This window comes from Lepidochelys kempii, chromosome 9 (assembly GCF_965140265.1).
Source record: "Lepidochelys kempii isolate rLepKem1 chromosome 9, rLepKem1.hap2, whole genome shotgun sequence".
In the NCBI taxonomy this organism is placed as follows: domain Eukaryota; kingdom Metazoa; phylum Chordata; order Testudines; family Cheloniidae; genus Lepidochelys; species Lepidochelys kempii.
In genome coordinates, this window is record NC_133264.1 from 15,422,011 (window position 1) to 15,437,739 (window position 15,729).

The 15,729-nt window shown below is 41.5% G+C and overlaps 1 protein-coding gene across 3 annotated transcripts in view; it reads right to left on the reverse strand.

Annotated features, from left to right (window-relative positions):
- Positions 1-15,729, reverse strand: part of FNDC3B (fibronectin type III domain containing 3B) — a 358,046-nt gene that overhangs the window by 28,404 nt on the left and 313,913 nt on the right. For all 3 annotated transcript variants that reach the window (XM_073359377.1, XM_073359376.1, XM_073359375.1), the window contains one exon: positions 832-998. In XM_073359377.1, the coding sequence (XP_073215478.1) occupies positions 832-998 (167 nt within the window). The remainder of the gene's footprint in view (positions 1-831; positions 999-15,729) is intronic.

A 15,729-nucleotide genomic window follows, 5' to 3' on the forward strand; every position in this document is an offset into this window, starting at 1 on the left:
GAGAATGAAGGAGCAACACTGCAATACAGATGATACTATCAAATTATGGGAGAGTAAAAAAGGTGTACTGTAGAATGGATACACTGGACGGTCAAAGTCGAATCAGCAAAGAGAGGAGGAAATGGGCTACAGAGAAAAAGAAATGTCTTGATTAAGACATCAAGACAGCCTGTACGAATTATCGTGAACAGGGTAAAACACACTAAATGGTCAGTATGTCATTTGAATTCAACTCAGTTCATCTAATGTAAAATTATATGTGGCTCCTGTATTTTCTTGGTAATGCAACTTCCTTGAAAGGTGCTGTAAAGTGTGATCATTTTATACAGCGCAAAAGGGTTTGAATTATTGAATTTAGTTTGAATGCACTCTGCTTATTTCCTATGGAAAACAAACTTAAATGAGGCTATGCAGATGGGGATAATCTCCCTTCTTGTGCATACAAAATGTGAATGGGAGTTTTATACATTAAAGGAAAACTAAACTCTGGAGTGTTAAATGCATTTTCACAGTTGAACAGCAACATGTAATTCCATTAGTTTTCAAGTCCCATACGCATACCTACATATACATCCTATCAGTTATGCCCCTCATTAAAATATTTTGCGGTAATGGTCCCACATCCTGTAACAATACTTTTGTTAGTAACAGTATTTTAGACTATCTCTGTAGAGTAATTAACCTCGTCAGGTTTATATGGGATTTTCTTTGGTGAGAATTTAGTTTCCTATCATAAGTTATTGGAAAGTTATTTAACTAGTCAACCACCATGCCTTCCCTCTTCCCCTCGCCCCCACAGAGCATGCATCAGATCCCATCATTAATCCATACCTTTGATGGCAGGTGGGACAGATTTGGTTGTGCAGAAGGTACATATTTCTGAGAACGGCCCTTCCCCAGCATCATTTACTGCCTGTATTCTAAATGTGTAGCAAGTAGATTCCGTCAGCCTTTGTACCTTGTAGGTGTGACTTGGTCCCCTGTATATCGGAATAAACCTAGAAACCAGCAAATAGAGAATGAAATCAATTGCACTTGGGGTGGCAACAGCTTTTCTGAATGTTATATGCATATAGGCTTTTTATACCCAACCATCCATACTCTGAAGAAGTGTAGATCATATCATGGAAATTACCAAATACAATTACGAAGATTAGTACGTATACAAGCATATATAATAAATCTAATATTAGATATTAGGAAAACCAACAGTTTAATGTATCTTCTGCAAATAATCCTTCATATTTCAAAATAATTATATTTGGAAAACATCTATCTATATGTTGCCTACTAGCGACTTAATCAAAATGGATTAAATTACTTTACCATACGCCTTCATTACAATATAGTACAGGGATCAGCAACCTTTGGCACGCACACGGCCCATCAGGGAAATCCGTTGGTGGGCCGGGCCGGTTTGTTTACCTGCAGCGTCCGCAGGTTCGGCCAATCGCAGCTCCCACTTGCCGCGGTTCGCCGTTCCAGGCCAATGGGGGCTGCGGGAAGTGGTGTGGGCTGACGGATGTGCTTGCTGCTGCTTCCCGCAGCCCTCATTGGCCTGGAACGGTGAACCGTGGCCAGTAGGAGCTGCGATCAGCTGAACCTGCGGATGCTGCAGGTAAAGAAAGTGGCCTGGCTGGCCAGCGGATTTCCCTGATGGGCCGCGTGCGTGCCAAAGGTTGCTGATCCCTGAAAAAGTAGAACCTCAGAGTTAAGAACACCAGAGTTATTAATTGACCACATCTGGAACAAGAGGTACACAATCAGGCATCAGCAGAGACCAAAAAACTCCCCCAAAACCCCAACAACAACAAAAAAAGCAAATACGGACAAGTACTGTGTTAAACGTAAACAACTAAAAAAAAAAAATAAAAGGAAAGCAGCATTTTTTTCCCTCATAGTAAAGTTTCAAAGCTGTATTAAGTCAATGTTTAGTTATAAACTTTTGAAAGGACCACCATAACATTTTATTCAGAGTTACGAACATTTCAGAGTTATGAACAACCTCCATTCCTGAGGGGTTTGTAACTCTGTACACTGATATAGTGCTGGTAATTTACAGCACTTCACAAACACAGGGCCCAATCCTGCAAACCCTGGCTCACTTGACTAGTCCTTACTCATACAAGTAGCCCTGCCCCCCAGGCTAGGTCCTGCTCTCATTTACATCAGTTTAAACCCAGAGTAACTCCATTTAAATCAACATGCCAGGATTTGCAGAATTGATCACAGATCAGACAGATTTCTCTGTCCTGAAAGGTTTACAAATTGAAATAAAACAAGACAAACATCCAAGGCAACAGCTCAAAAGAGAGCATGTCACAAGATGATCAATATCAGGAAGGTGGGGGCAAGCTTGAAGAGGTAGGTTTTAAAGAGTGATTTGTGGGAATGATAGAGACTGTCTAGTGAATGAGATCAGGAAGACTGTTTCAGATGTAGAGAGCAGTTCTTGGGGGAAGACAAGAATTGTAAAAGGAGATAGTACTTAGGCACTGACTTCCAAAACACTGGTTCTGGCTGGGCCAAACACAAAGAAAGAAAACTTACTTGTATAATACAATACCATACATAAAGTACAAGTTGCTAGCCAGAGAGAACCTGGATTCCAATTTACATGGCTGTTTCCACTAGAGAACATGTCAATAATAGTCATACATCAGACAGTGATTTCTAGTTTTTTATGCATTCTGTAAGGGTCTGTCCCTATAAAGGACTGAGCAGAATTGGAACTGAAGTTACACAGGACAGCACAGGACACGCTCAGCCTCTTGCAGCAAATGATCCTTAATTCTCAGTTGGAGAACACAGCTGGTTACTTTTTGAATGGACCCTGAATTTATGGGACTATAAAATTTATGACTGTCAATCATGTGGTCTTCTGATGGTTTAACACATGCATTCAAATATTCTAACTATTTTAGATGATTTGGAACCACTGGGAAAAAGACAAAATGATTCCTTTTGACTTCTCCTACCCCAAATCTAGAGTTCTATTCTGAATAATAAATCCTGGCCCTTTAGGCTTTTTACAAGCTTTAAAGAATAATCAGGTCAGGGATTTCACAACAAAAGGGCTTGTGCCATTAGCTCTCAGGGGACAGAAACCAATTCACGCTAAATTATGGTACAAATCCATAGAAGTACAAAGCACAAACAGAGGTCAAGAATCATCTGCAATAAAAAGAAATGTTCAGGGAGTTCAAAATTGCTGAATTGTACTTTGAGGTCTAATTAGGTTTCATACTCCCATAAAGCTTTAATGACCCCTCACTTTGATTGTAAATTCTAGATCCATCCTCACAAGTTATGAAGAGTTTAGGAGAGATCAGACTAAGTACTTTTCCTTCAGCCACTTTCTGATTTGATATGAAATTTCTGAAGAAGAATTGTACTTCTATTCAACTTTAGACACTGATGTTTTCAGGTCACATTGTCTTTGCTATCCCACACTTCTGACAGTAACGTAAGCATCAACAGGAAGTTTCAAATGGCCAGGAAAGAGCCCGTCATCACAGGGTAAGTCTTTTTAGAAGTAGTTTTATATTAAATGCTCAAAATGGATACAGCGTAACAGGCTGCAAATTTAGGCCTAGTCTGTGTGTGTGTACACACAAGCAGCATTCCCCTCACCCTGCACATCCCAACCTAAAGACTAGCTCAAAAGTAGTTCCAGCACTCAGGGAAGTGAGAGGATTCTTCATTCCTGCCAATCCAGGGTATGTGGATGGCAAGATGGAGGCAGAGTCCCAGCCTGCTGCTGCCTTTGCAGTGATGAGTAGAACTAGCTGGGTGTCCGAAGGGACGCAGATTGAGCCAACTAAAGGGATGATGTAGAATGTACTCTCCTCCAGGCTGGGGAGTTGTGGGTAGGTGTTGTGCTTACTGGAGCACAATGCTTTCTGGAGATGCCCAGCCACAGGGTGGCCTTGCATCACCCCCAAGGCAAGCTAGATTGTGTAATTTACAATCTGATCTTTCAAATAAAGCCAAGGAATCCAAAAGTGAAGGTTTTGTAGTGGCATTAAGAAGGGATCCAGTAAAGCACTTGTGTTTGTGCTTAAATTTAAGTCAGCGGGACTACTCTTTTTGACGGGGGAATTCTCTGTTTTCCTGAGGACTAGCTTACACATGCTACACTCTGATCCCTCCCTCCCTCCCTCCCAGGAGGTGAGAGGCCCTCAGCATTTGCATGCACAATTTTTGTTTGTTAAAAGAGAAGATATTGCAAATATCCATGCAAAGCTGTATTTGCACTAGTTTTTGTGGCACAAGTCAAGTCCTCCCGCAGTTTACAAGTGTTTCAGTCAGCCATCCAGAGAGCAAAACGAATACCATGTGACTTAGGTCACCTAACACAGATAGTGAATGCACAGAGCAATGGGCACAGTGAATATGCTTAATTTTGTTTGCATCCAACATATGAAGAGTGGTCTTTCAACCAGTTATGCACCCATCTTATAGTAATTTCATCTATACCATATTTGTTTATGAAAATGATATGTAGAACTCTGCCAAAAGCCTTATTAAAGTCCTGAAGTATCCAGTCAGTTCCTTATCAGCTATGCTAGTTATCCTGTTTAAGAAGGAAATTAGATTGGTTTGGCATGACTTGCTCTTGACAAATCCATGTTGGCTATTAATTAGCACCTCATTATTCTCAAGGTTTGAAGAAACTGATTGTTTAAAAATTTAGGCAAAACTCAGGAAAACTTACTGAGATTATTAACCTGCAATTTTCCACAGAGGACTATGGGAATGCTGCTGGTTAAGTTTTGAGTTGGAATTTCCGGATTTGCTCCATAAATTTCTGTTCTCAGTTTCCTAGACTGATTCTTATTCAGCCCGCTCTGACATTTGGAAATAGGCATAATTATTCCAATTACTCTCTCTCTCACCCTCCCCCCCCCTTTTTTTTTCATCACAAGGAACATCTGTCAATGAAAGTAAAATGCTTTCCAGGAAGAACCTGCATCCTCACTGCAATACACAACACTGTAATGTTAGCTGATTTAAACCTTTAAAATGTTGCCATCCTTTCTCAGATGACAGAGGAAAACAGGCTGCTTTATTAAGTCAATCAGATTCAATTAGAGTTAGAGTCTGCAATAGCAATAATGGATCTTAATTCTGTCGGAAGATGCATATTGTGATTTAAGAAATGAAAACATTTCATCTTGATTACAAACATTTAAACTTCAAAACACAGCTGACTTTTTGATAATCATGTAGAATTCTATTAGAGCCTGCAGTAGGCACTTTGTATTCCTTGAGAAGTGATCTTCATTACATTTAAAAGCAGTGTGTTTTCCATTTGGCACTGAGGCTTTTAATATCTGAGAGACATGTTCTGCAGTCCCTACTCAAGCAGAACTCCTAGGGGAATGCCTATGGGAGTATTCCCTGGATAATGATTGCACTGGATTGCACATATTTGGAATCATACTACATCATGCATTGTAAGCTATTCTATGCATTTACAAAGTACACACTTCTGTCAGACACCACTGATTGTATGTTCCTGTGTTGTATAGCCAGTTAATGATTATTAAAGATAAGATTAACTTATTTTCATTCTGACTGTTGCTAGTGAACCCTTTTAAAATCTATAGCTAGTTTAAAATAATGTTAAGCTCCTTGAGCTCTATATAAGCTCCCAGCTTGTCCTCCTTGGTGAACTTCACATTGCCCCTGTCCCCTTTACTCCTGACATTCCAACCCTTGTTGTATGCTCATTTCTCTGCTTCTTGCACAATCCCTTCCATGCCTTTTTCCACACAGCCCCCGGTGCATGAGACAACAGTCCTGCACCCATCTCCCAGGCCCCCATCTTGTCTGCATTTGAGACTCTCTTAAAGACTGCCTAGCGAGAATGGGTGTGATTTAGACATAAAAAAGTCTTCTCTGTTCTTCCCCTTCTTCTAACCTCTACCCATTTATCTGCCTGTCCTTGGACAGAGAGCAGCTCTGAGCAGTGAATCTTCCTTCATGGATGATTCCAGGGTACATTATGAGCACCAACATAAACCGATCATCATCATCAGCAGGCGCCGACAAATACCCCGGCTTTTCCTTTTGTATGAACATTTCTCATTTAAACAAAAGCAATTAAAATGCAAATTGGCTTCTGAAAACATACTTAATAAAGAAAACATATCTAAAAAATTTATGCTATCTGATGACTTTGTCATGAGAGATGGGAAACACATACAAGCACTGGATGCACAATTCCAGAGACTGAGTTTCCCCTGCATGACTACATGCACTTGCCCAGGAGAACTATAAGTTTGTTTTCACTGGTTCCCCCAAGTCCCACCCAAATCTGCTTGCTCAGGCCAGGATAAAGGTAGAGAGAAATCTCAGCCAAGGTGGGCTCACTATCTTATTGGACAAATTGGATTGCTTGATAGATCAACAAAATTAGCAGTTGAAGGGAATGTAAGGATGTTAATGAAGCATGTTTCTCTGAAAACCTTTAACTCAGATTGGTGTAGTTATGAACATTGCCCCATATGGGTTATAAATTGGCTGAAAGAATGTAAATGCTGTAACCCACCCTTGAAAAATAAACACAGGTTTAAATTACAGAGGAAAAAATGGCTCAAAAAATCTGGGTGGACCATCTATGTGAACCCAAAAATTAGTCTGTGAGGTTTGAGAAACCTCTGGTTCCATGAGGCTTATTCCCCCCTCAGCCTGAGACTTTGAAGTCTGCAAGCTGTGAAGCTTAAAGTCAGGCTTTGCTCTGTGATGTGTGTGTGGGGATGGTGGTCAACTTTGCTGCCATTTTGTTCAATGGTTCAGTAAAAGATCCCAACAGCATTGTGTTTACCGTCGGAAGATCACACCATGCAAGAGTGAACCATTAGTATTAAGACTACATTTTAACTTGAGGTAGTACTCCCTCCCACTCAATAAGTGCCAAAACCTGAAAACAAAAGTGACTTTGTCTAGTGAAGGAGACATCCCCCAGAAATTCCCCCCATCTTCTTACTTTATCAGCTTGAATGATTCTCCCTGACATTCTGTCAAACACAGAAGTCATTTATTTATTTACATAGATGAAAAGAGAGAACAGGGTGTCCTAGAAAAATTGTTCGGGAGAGATCATTGCTCTGATTTTCTCATCAATACTCTTTTCTCCTCAATAAAGATCTTTCTGGGAAATGGTAGGTATGTCACAGCTATTTTATTACCCCCACTTCAAGCCCTTCCAATCAAACAGAGGATTATGAATGTTCATTCACAAGTCCTCAACACAGTTTAATCAGCTGGTTCTCTTTGGGTTTTGCTTAGATTTTGGAAACACATTTGAATGTCCCAACAACTTCATTTAAAAGAAAAATCCAATGCACAGCACTAAATAAGAGAGCAATCTCGAGCAAAGTACAATGGCATAAATAGAAGCCTGATGCTTTACTGTCTTGCTGAAAAATATGGTGCTCTGCAATATCAATGGGCTGAAGAGAAATTTAACCTGGCAACCTGAGGCTTTTTTCTCCACAAAAACAGCAACTGCCTAATGTAAAACCAAGGTTCATGCATTTCATGAATCAACAGCGGTTAATGGCTTAATAAAGCAGGATTATCACAACAGTAAAAATGTCCCTGTTTTCTGCACAATTACCACCCCCGCCTTCCACTTAGTTTTTTTTTTATAGATAGCTCCTCTACTCTGTTTACAGAGCACATCAAACCCTCATCTGTTTTTGTGATTTTCTTTTCCCACCAGCAGTTCCACACACTGTGAGGCAGCACCTAGGAAGCTGCAAAATAGGAACACAGTTCACCGGAGGAGTAAGAGAACATCAAGTTCTTTGCAGGGCTTGAATTGGAAAAACAGAAGCCAGATTCTCAGCTGATCAAAATGGGTGCTGCTCCACTGAAGTCAATGGTGCTACATCCAGTCACATGAGCTTAGGACCTGACCCCAAAGTGCTGATAGACCCTCACCTCTAGGCTTCCGTCAGCATGAAGTCATTCCTCACGCACAACTCTGCATCATGACGGACATTCAAATCCTGCCTATTTCCAGCCACAGTTGGTCTGGAGGTTTAGCCCCTTCCAGTCTTCAACTGAACATCTCTCCCATTGATGTGAGAAAGTGTCATTTTGTCTCTCCTGAGACCATGGGGGCTGATGCACCAGAAATATGAGGGCAAGTGTTATTTTAAACACCTTCCTAGTGAGGGTTTCAGAAAGGTAGGGCAGATTTAAATTTGCAGCCTGCGGAGCCCCATGAGCTGGGAACAGCTGGGAAATGTGTTGCATCTATATATCCCCTGGCACCCTAGTCATAGCCCTCCAGTATGACCCATAATTAATCAGTACCTAGACAGACAGAATTCATCTATACATGATGTGTATATGGGCATGCACACATATCATCCTAAGCATTGAGTTGACCAACTTGTCTGGAAAATGCCAGAGATTTAAGAGCAGAAGTGAACACAGTATTTAAATATGGTTTTGTTTTGGCTGTTTTGTCAAAGTTTACTGTCTGAGTGGTACCAAATTTTTTAAAACCTAGAGAAATCACTGAAGTCAACAGCAGATTAACTGTAAATACATTTTTTGAACTTAATTTGTGCTGGTTTCATCAGCGTTATATACTGTTATTGGAGAAAATAGTTCGTATCTGATCCCAATGAGTTTAGCACTACTCCTAATTCTGTTAGCACTGGCCCAGCAATTCCGTAACCTAAACAAATGTTTTCTTCCAAGTAACCTAAATGAAAGAGCTAGTGCACAGTATTCCAGTTTAAAAGTGTGCTCGAAAACAAAGCCCCTCACTCGTTTTTCTAAATAGCATTTTTTTAAACGGATCCATATAAACAAGTAATGTCTCCTATTAAAATAGGCAGATATTTACAACCATACCATTCTACCCAGCTAATATAATCAAGTGCTTCTTCCTTCAGTATACAAAGACAAAGATCAATCAAAAGAGAAAGAAAGATAAAAAGAGAAATAGGAAAAAATATTTCCTTTCTTCTGCTTAGTCATTGACTGTACTTTACAAATCAAGTGATTTGCAGGAGATCCATGTTGATAGGCTCTGCAGAGTAAACCCATGTTGTCAAAAGATTCGGATCTAACCTGCATTCTGTGGGTCAGCCTTTCATATGCAGCAGCATCTGACAATATTGTAACCCATACTTATGGCTATGTGCCACTTTTCTAATGACTTGGAGGCACTGGGTGGAAGACAGCTATAGCACAGTGTATGCATGTAAACTAGAAGAGCTTGCATTAGGAGGCCTCTGCATCCCAGGGAAGAATTTACCCTGTGGAGTGACAGCCAGCCGTACCAACATCCTCCCATGCAGTTTACAACGTTTGGGAGAGCTCTGATTTATGTTTGGTGCTTTATAAGAGTCCTGTAGGCATAGATGAACTGAGTTAAGGCATCTTCCAACTGCCTCAGCTACACTGCTCTGCCAGATAGTGCTTTTATGGGCTGCCTGACAGAGGGAAGGTTCCAATTGTTTTCTTACACTGCCCCTTAGTGCTGAGGCCCTGCATAATCATTTACGCTCTTGGAAATCGCCATAGGGAGTGGGTGGGTTTGCATACAGCCCACCTTCTCTGCTCACACTGCGACTGGAACTGGAAATTCCCTATTCTCAGAATTAGCTAACATTTATTTTATTTTCTATTTCCCTGTTTCAGAACCATTAGATTAAAAAGACTTAGAGACAGTGAGGCTCTCTATTTCATGTACTGTTAGCCAGTCTACTTTAATGACAAACAGAGTCCTATCCTACATCCTCTATGCAAGCAAACCTCCCACTGAAGTCAAGTGGGAGCTTTGTGTAAGTAAGAAGTAGGGAGAGAATGGAGACCAGGTCTCTCTGCATGCTAGTGATGGATTAAATGCTGATTCCAACTTTCTGGTAAAGAGTAGCATTACAGGTATGAAGAGAAACAAAATAATATTTAAGCATAGATTCATAGATTTCCAAGGCCAGAAGGAACCACTGTGATCACCTAGTCTGACTTCCTATATAATGTAGGCCATAGAACTTCCCGAAAACAATTCCTTTTGAACTACAGCCTACCTTCAAAAAAATTCCAGTCTTGATTTTTAAAATTGTCAGTGATGGAGAATCCACCACAACCTATGGTAAATTACTCCAATGGTTAATTACCCTCACTGTTAAAATTTGATGCTTTATTTCCAATCTGAATTTGTCTAGCACTTCAACTTCCAGTCACTGGAACCTGTTATATCTTTATCTGCTAGACTGAAAAGCCCATTATCAAATATTTGTTCCACATGTAGGTACTTACAGACTGTGATCAAGTCACTCCTTAACCTTCCCTTTGTTAAACTAACCTACTTATCCTACTCAAGAGTGACCTACTTGAGTCTTTCAGAGTAGCAGCCGTGTTAGTCTGTATTCGCAAAAAGAAAAGGAGGACTTGTGGCACCTTAGAGACTAACCAATTTATTAGAGCATAAGCTTTCGTGAGCTACAGCTCACTTCCTCAGATGCATATCGTGGAAACTGCAGCAGGCTTTATATATACACAGAGAATATGAAACAATACCTATTCCCACCCCACTGTCCTGCTGGTAATAGCTTATCTAAAGTGATTTCCAGCACAAATCCAGGTTTTCTCACCCTCCACCCCCCCACACAAATTCACTCTCCTGCTGGTGATAGCCCATCCAAAGTGACAACTCTTTACACAATGTGCATGACAATCAAGCTGGGCTATTTCCTGCATAAATCCAGGTTCTCACATCCCCCCCACCCCCATACACACACAAACTCACTCTCCTGCTGGTAATAGCTCATCCAAACTGACCACTCTTCAAGTTAAAATCCAAGTTAAACCAGAACATCTGGGGGGGGGGGGTAGGAAAAAACAAGAGGAAACAGGCTACCTTGCATAATGACTTAGCCACTCCAAGTCTCTATTTAAGCCTAAATTAATAGTATCCAATTTGCAAATGAATTCCAATTCAGCAGTTTCTCGCTGGAGTCTGGATTTGAAGTTTTTTTGTTTTAAGATAGCGACCTTCATGTCTGTGATCGCGTGACCAGAGAGATTGAAGTGTTCTCCGACTGGTTTATGAATGTTACAATTCTTGACATCTGATTTGTGTCCATTTATTCTTTTACGTAGAGACTGTCCAGTTTGACCAATGTACATGGCAGAGGGGCATTGCTGGCACATGATGGCATATATCACATTGGTGGATGTGCAGGTGAATGAGCCTCTGATAGTGTGGCTGATGTTATTAGGCCCTGTGATGGTGTCCCCTGAATAGATATGTGGGCACAGTTGGCAACGGGCTTTGTTGCAAGGATAAGTTCCTGGGTTAGTGGTTCTGTTGTGTGGTATGTGGTTGTTGGTGAGTATTTGCTTCAGGTTGCGGGGCTGTGTGTAGGCAAGGACTGGCCTGTCTCCCAAGATTTGTGAGAGTGTTGGGTCATCCTTTAGGATAGGTTGTAGATCCTTAATAATGCGTTGGAGGGGTTTTAGTTGGGGGCTGAAGGTGACGGCTAGTGGCGTTCTGTTATTTTCTTTGTTAGGCCTGTCCTGTAGTAGGTAACTTCTGGGAACTCTTCTGGCTCTATCAATCTGTTTCTTTACTTCTGCAGGTGGGTATTGTAGTTGTAAGAAAGCTTGACAGAGATCTTGTAGGTGTTCGTCTCTGTCTGAGGGGTTGGAGCAAATGCGGTTGTATCGCAGAGCTTGGCTGTAGACGATGGATCGTGTGGTGTGGTCAGGGTGAAAGCTGGAGGCATGCAGGTAGGAATAGCGGTCAGTAGGTTTCCGGTATAGGGTGGTGTTTATGTGACCATTGTTTATTAGCACTGTAGTGTCCAGGAAGTGGATCTCTTGTGTGGACTGGACCAGGCTGAGGTTGGTGGTGGGATGGAAATTGTTGAAATCATGGTGGAATTCCTCAAGGGCTTCTTTTCCATGGGTCCAGATGATGAAGATGTCATCAATATAGCGCAAGTAGAGTAGGGGCTTTAGGGGACGAGAGCTGAGGAAGCGTTGTTCTAAATCAGCCATAAAAATGTTGGCATACTGTGGGGCCATGCGGGTACCCATAGCAGTGCCGCTGATCTGAAGGTATACATTGTCCCCAAATGTGAAGTAGTTATGGGTAAGGACAAAGTCACAAAGTTCAGCCACCAGGTTAGCCGTGACATTATCGGGGATAGTGTTCTTGACGGCTTGTAGTCCATCTTTGTGTGGAATGTTGGTGTAGAGGGCTTCTACATCCATAGTGGCCAGGATGGTGTTATCAGGAAGATCACCGATGGATTGTAGTTTCCTCAGGAAGTCAGTGGTGTCTCGAAGGTAGCTGGGAGTGCTGGTAGCATAGGGCCTGAGGAGGGAGTCTACATAGCCAGACAATCCTGCTGTCAGGGTGCCAATGCCTGAGATGATGGGGCGCCCAGGATTTCCAGGTTTATGGATCTTGGGTAGTAGATAGAATATCCCAGGTCGGGGTTCCAGGGGTGTGTCTGTGCGGATTTGATCTTGTGCTTTTTCAGGAAGTTTCTTGAGCAAATGCTGTAGTTGCTTTTGGTAACTCTCAGTGGGATCAGAGGGTAATGGCTTGTAGAAACTCGTGTTGGAGAGCTGCCGAGCAGCCTCTTGTTCATATTCCGACCTATTCATGACGACAACAGCACCTCCTTTGTCAGCCTTTTTGATTATGATGTCAGAGTTGTTTCTGAGGCTGTGGATGGCATTGCGTTCCGCATGGCTGAGGTTATGGGGCAAGTGATGCTGCTTTTCCACAATTTCACCAACATTCCACACAAAGATGGACTACAAGCCGTCAAGAACACTATCCCCGATAATGTCACGGCTAACCTGGTGGCTGAACTTTGTGACTTTGTGACGAACACCTACAAGATCTCTGTCAAGCTTTCTTACAACTACAATACCCACCTGCAGAAGTAAAGAAACAGATTGATAGAGCCAGAAGAGTTCCCAGAAGTTACCTACTACAGGACAGGCCTAACAAAGAAAATAACAGAACGCCACTAGCCGTCACCTTCAGCCCCCAACTAAAACCCCTCCAACGCATTATTAAGGATCTACAACCTATCCTAAAGGATGACCCAACACTCTCACAAATCTTGGGAGACAGGCCAGTCCTTGCCTACACACAGCCCCGCAACCTGAAGCAAATACTCACCAACAACCACATACCACACAACAGAACCACTAACCCAGGAACTTATCCTTGCAACAAAGCCCGTTGCCAACTGTGCCCACATATCTATTCAGGGGACACCATCACAGGGCCTAATAACATCAGCCACACTATCAGAGACTCATTCACCTGCACATCCACCAATGTGATATATGCCATCATGTGCCAGCAATGCCCCTCTGCCATGTACATTGGTCAAACTGGACAGTCTCTACGTAAAAGAATAAATGGACACAAATCAGATGTCAAGAATTGTAACATTCATAAACCAGTCGGAGAACACTTCAATCTCTCTGGTCACGCGATCACAGACATGAAGGTCGCTATCTTAAAACAAAAAAACTTCAAATCCAGACTCCAGCGAGAAACTGCTGAATTGGAATTCATTTGCAAATTGGATACTATTAATTTAGGCTTAAATAGAGACTTGGAGTGGCTAAGTCATTATGCAAGGTAGCCTGTTTCCTCTTGTTTTTTCCTACCCCCCCCCCCCAGATGTTCTGGTTTAACTTGGATTTTAACTTGAAGAGTGGTCAGTTTGGATGAGCTATTACCAGCAGGAGAGTGAGTTTGTGTGTGTATGGGGGTGGGGGGGATGTGAGAACCTGGATTTATGCAGGAAATAGCCCAGCTTGATTGTCATGCACATTGTGTAAAGAGTTGTCACTTTGGATGGGCTATCACCAGCAGGAGAGTGAATTTGTGTGGGGGGGTGGAGGGTGAGAAAACCTGGATTTGTGCTGGAAATCACTTTAGATAAGCTATTACCAGCAGGACAGTGGGGTGGGAATAGGTATTGTTTCATATTCTCTGTGTATATATAAAGCCTGCTGCAGTTTCCACGATATGCATCTGAGGAAGTGAGCTGTAGCTCACGAAAGCTTATGCTCTAATAAATTGGTTAGTCTCTAAGGTGCCACAAGTCCTCCTTTTCTTTCTACTTGAGTCTATCACTGCATGCTTTCTAATCCTTTAATTATTCTCATGGCTCTTCTCCAAACCCCCTCCAATTTATCAACATCCTTCTTGAACTGTGGACACCAAAACCGGACCCAGTATTGCCGCAATTGTTGCACCAATGTCAAATACAGAGGAAAAACAATCTCTGTTCTACTCAAGGACATCCCCCCACCCCCGCATTTGTGCATCCAACGATCCCATGAGCCCTTTTGGCCACAGCATTTTACTGAGAGCTCACGTTCAGCTGATTATCCCCCAGGACCCCCAAATCTTTTTCAGAGTCACAGCCTCCTAAGATAGAGTTGCCTATCCTGTAAGTATGGCCTACATTCTTTGTTCCTAGATGTATAGATTTACATTTGCCTATATTAAAGCACATATTGTTTGCTTGAACCCACTTTACCAAGTGATCAAGATCACTCTGTATCAGTGACTTGTCCTCTTCATTATTTACCACTCCCCCAATTTTAGCATCATCTGCAAACTTTTTCAGTGATGATTTTACATTTTCTTTCATGTCATTTTAAAAAATATTAAATAATGCAAGGTCAAGAACAGATCCCTGCAGGACCCCACTTGAAACGCACTGACTCAATGATGATTCCCTGTTCTATTTTGAGACCTATAGGTTAGCCAGTTTTTAATCCATTTAATGTGTCCAATTTTATATCATATACAGTTTTTTAACTGATATGTCATGCTGTACCAAGTCAAATGTTCTACACAATCTAAGTATACTACATCAACACTATTACCTTTAGAGATAACAGGTCAATTAGGTCAACAATAACCTGGTCTATATTGGCCATACAAGAATTAATAACAACAGAAATAAGTTACAACAGACTTACTACACTGTCTTTTATTTCACTAACATTTGATAGCATCAATGACTCATCACATACATATGTGAATTTTCATGTCATTCTCAGTACTGTTAGTTATTTTCCTAGCATAATAGTAACTGATAGTTCTATAATCCTTGTAATTAAATCTCATTTGATGCCACGTTCATAATTGTTGACTGAAATTATGGTGCTCCATAGTACATATAGACAAGCTAATTCAGAAAGCTAAGTTGATTTCTAGCATACCAACCTCGCAGAGTGAAGCTAGAACTAACTAAAATAGAGACACATTAGGGAACTATTTGCCACTCACTCTGATCTGGAGCTAGTAGGTATTCTGAATAAAAATTTGTTTTGAAATGGACAAGATATTATCTTTCAAATGTGGCTACTGCAGATGCACAGAAACCATCTTTTATTATGTTGCAGCAGACTGTGGGCTAGACTCTATTCTTATTTATACTTGGTTATACCAGCACACTAAATCCTTGTCTACACTATGGGGGGAGATCGATCTAAATTACACATAGCTGAGGTCGATGTACTTAGATCTACTTACCGCGGGGTCCACACTACACTATGTCGATGGGAGATGCTTTCCCGTTGACTCCCCTTGTGCTTCTCATTCAGATGGAGTATAGGAGTCGACGGGAGAGCAATCTGCGGTCGATTTAGCAGGTCTTCACTAGACCCACTAAATCAACCGTCGATGCATTGATCGCTGCA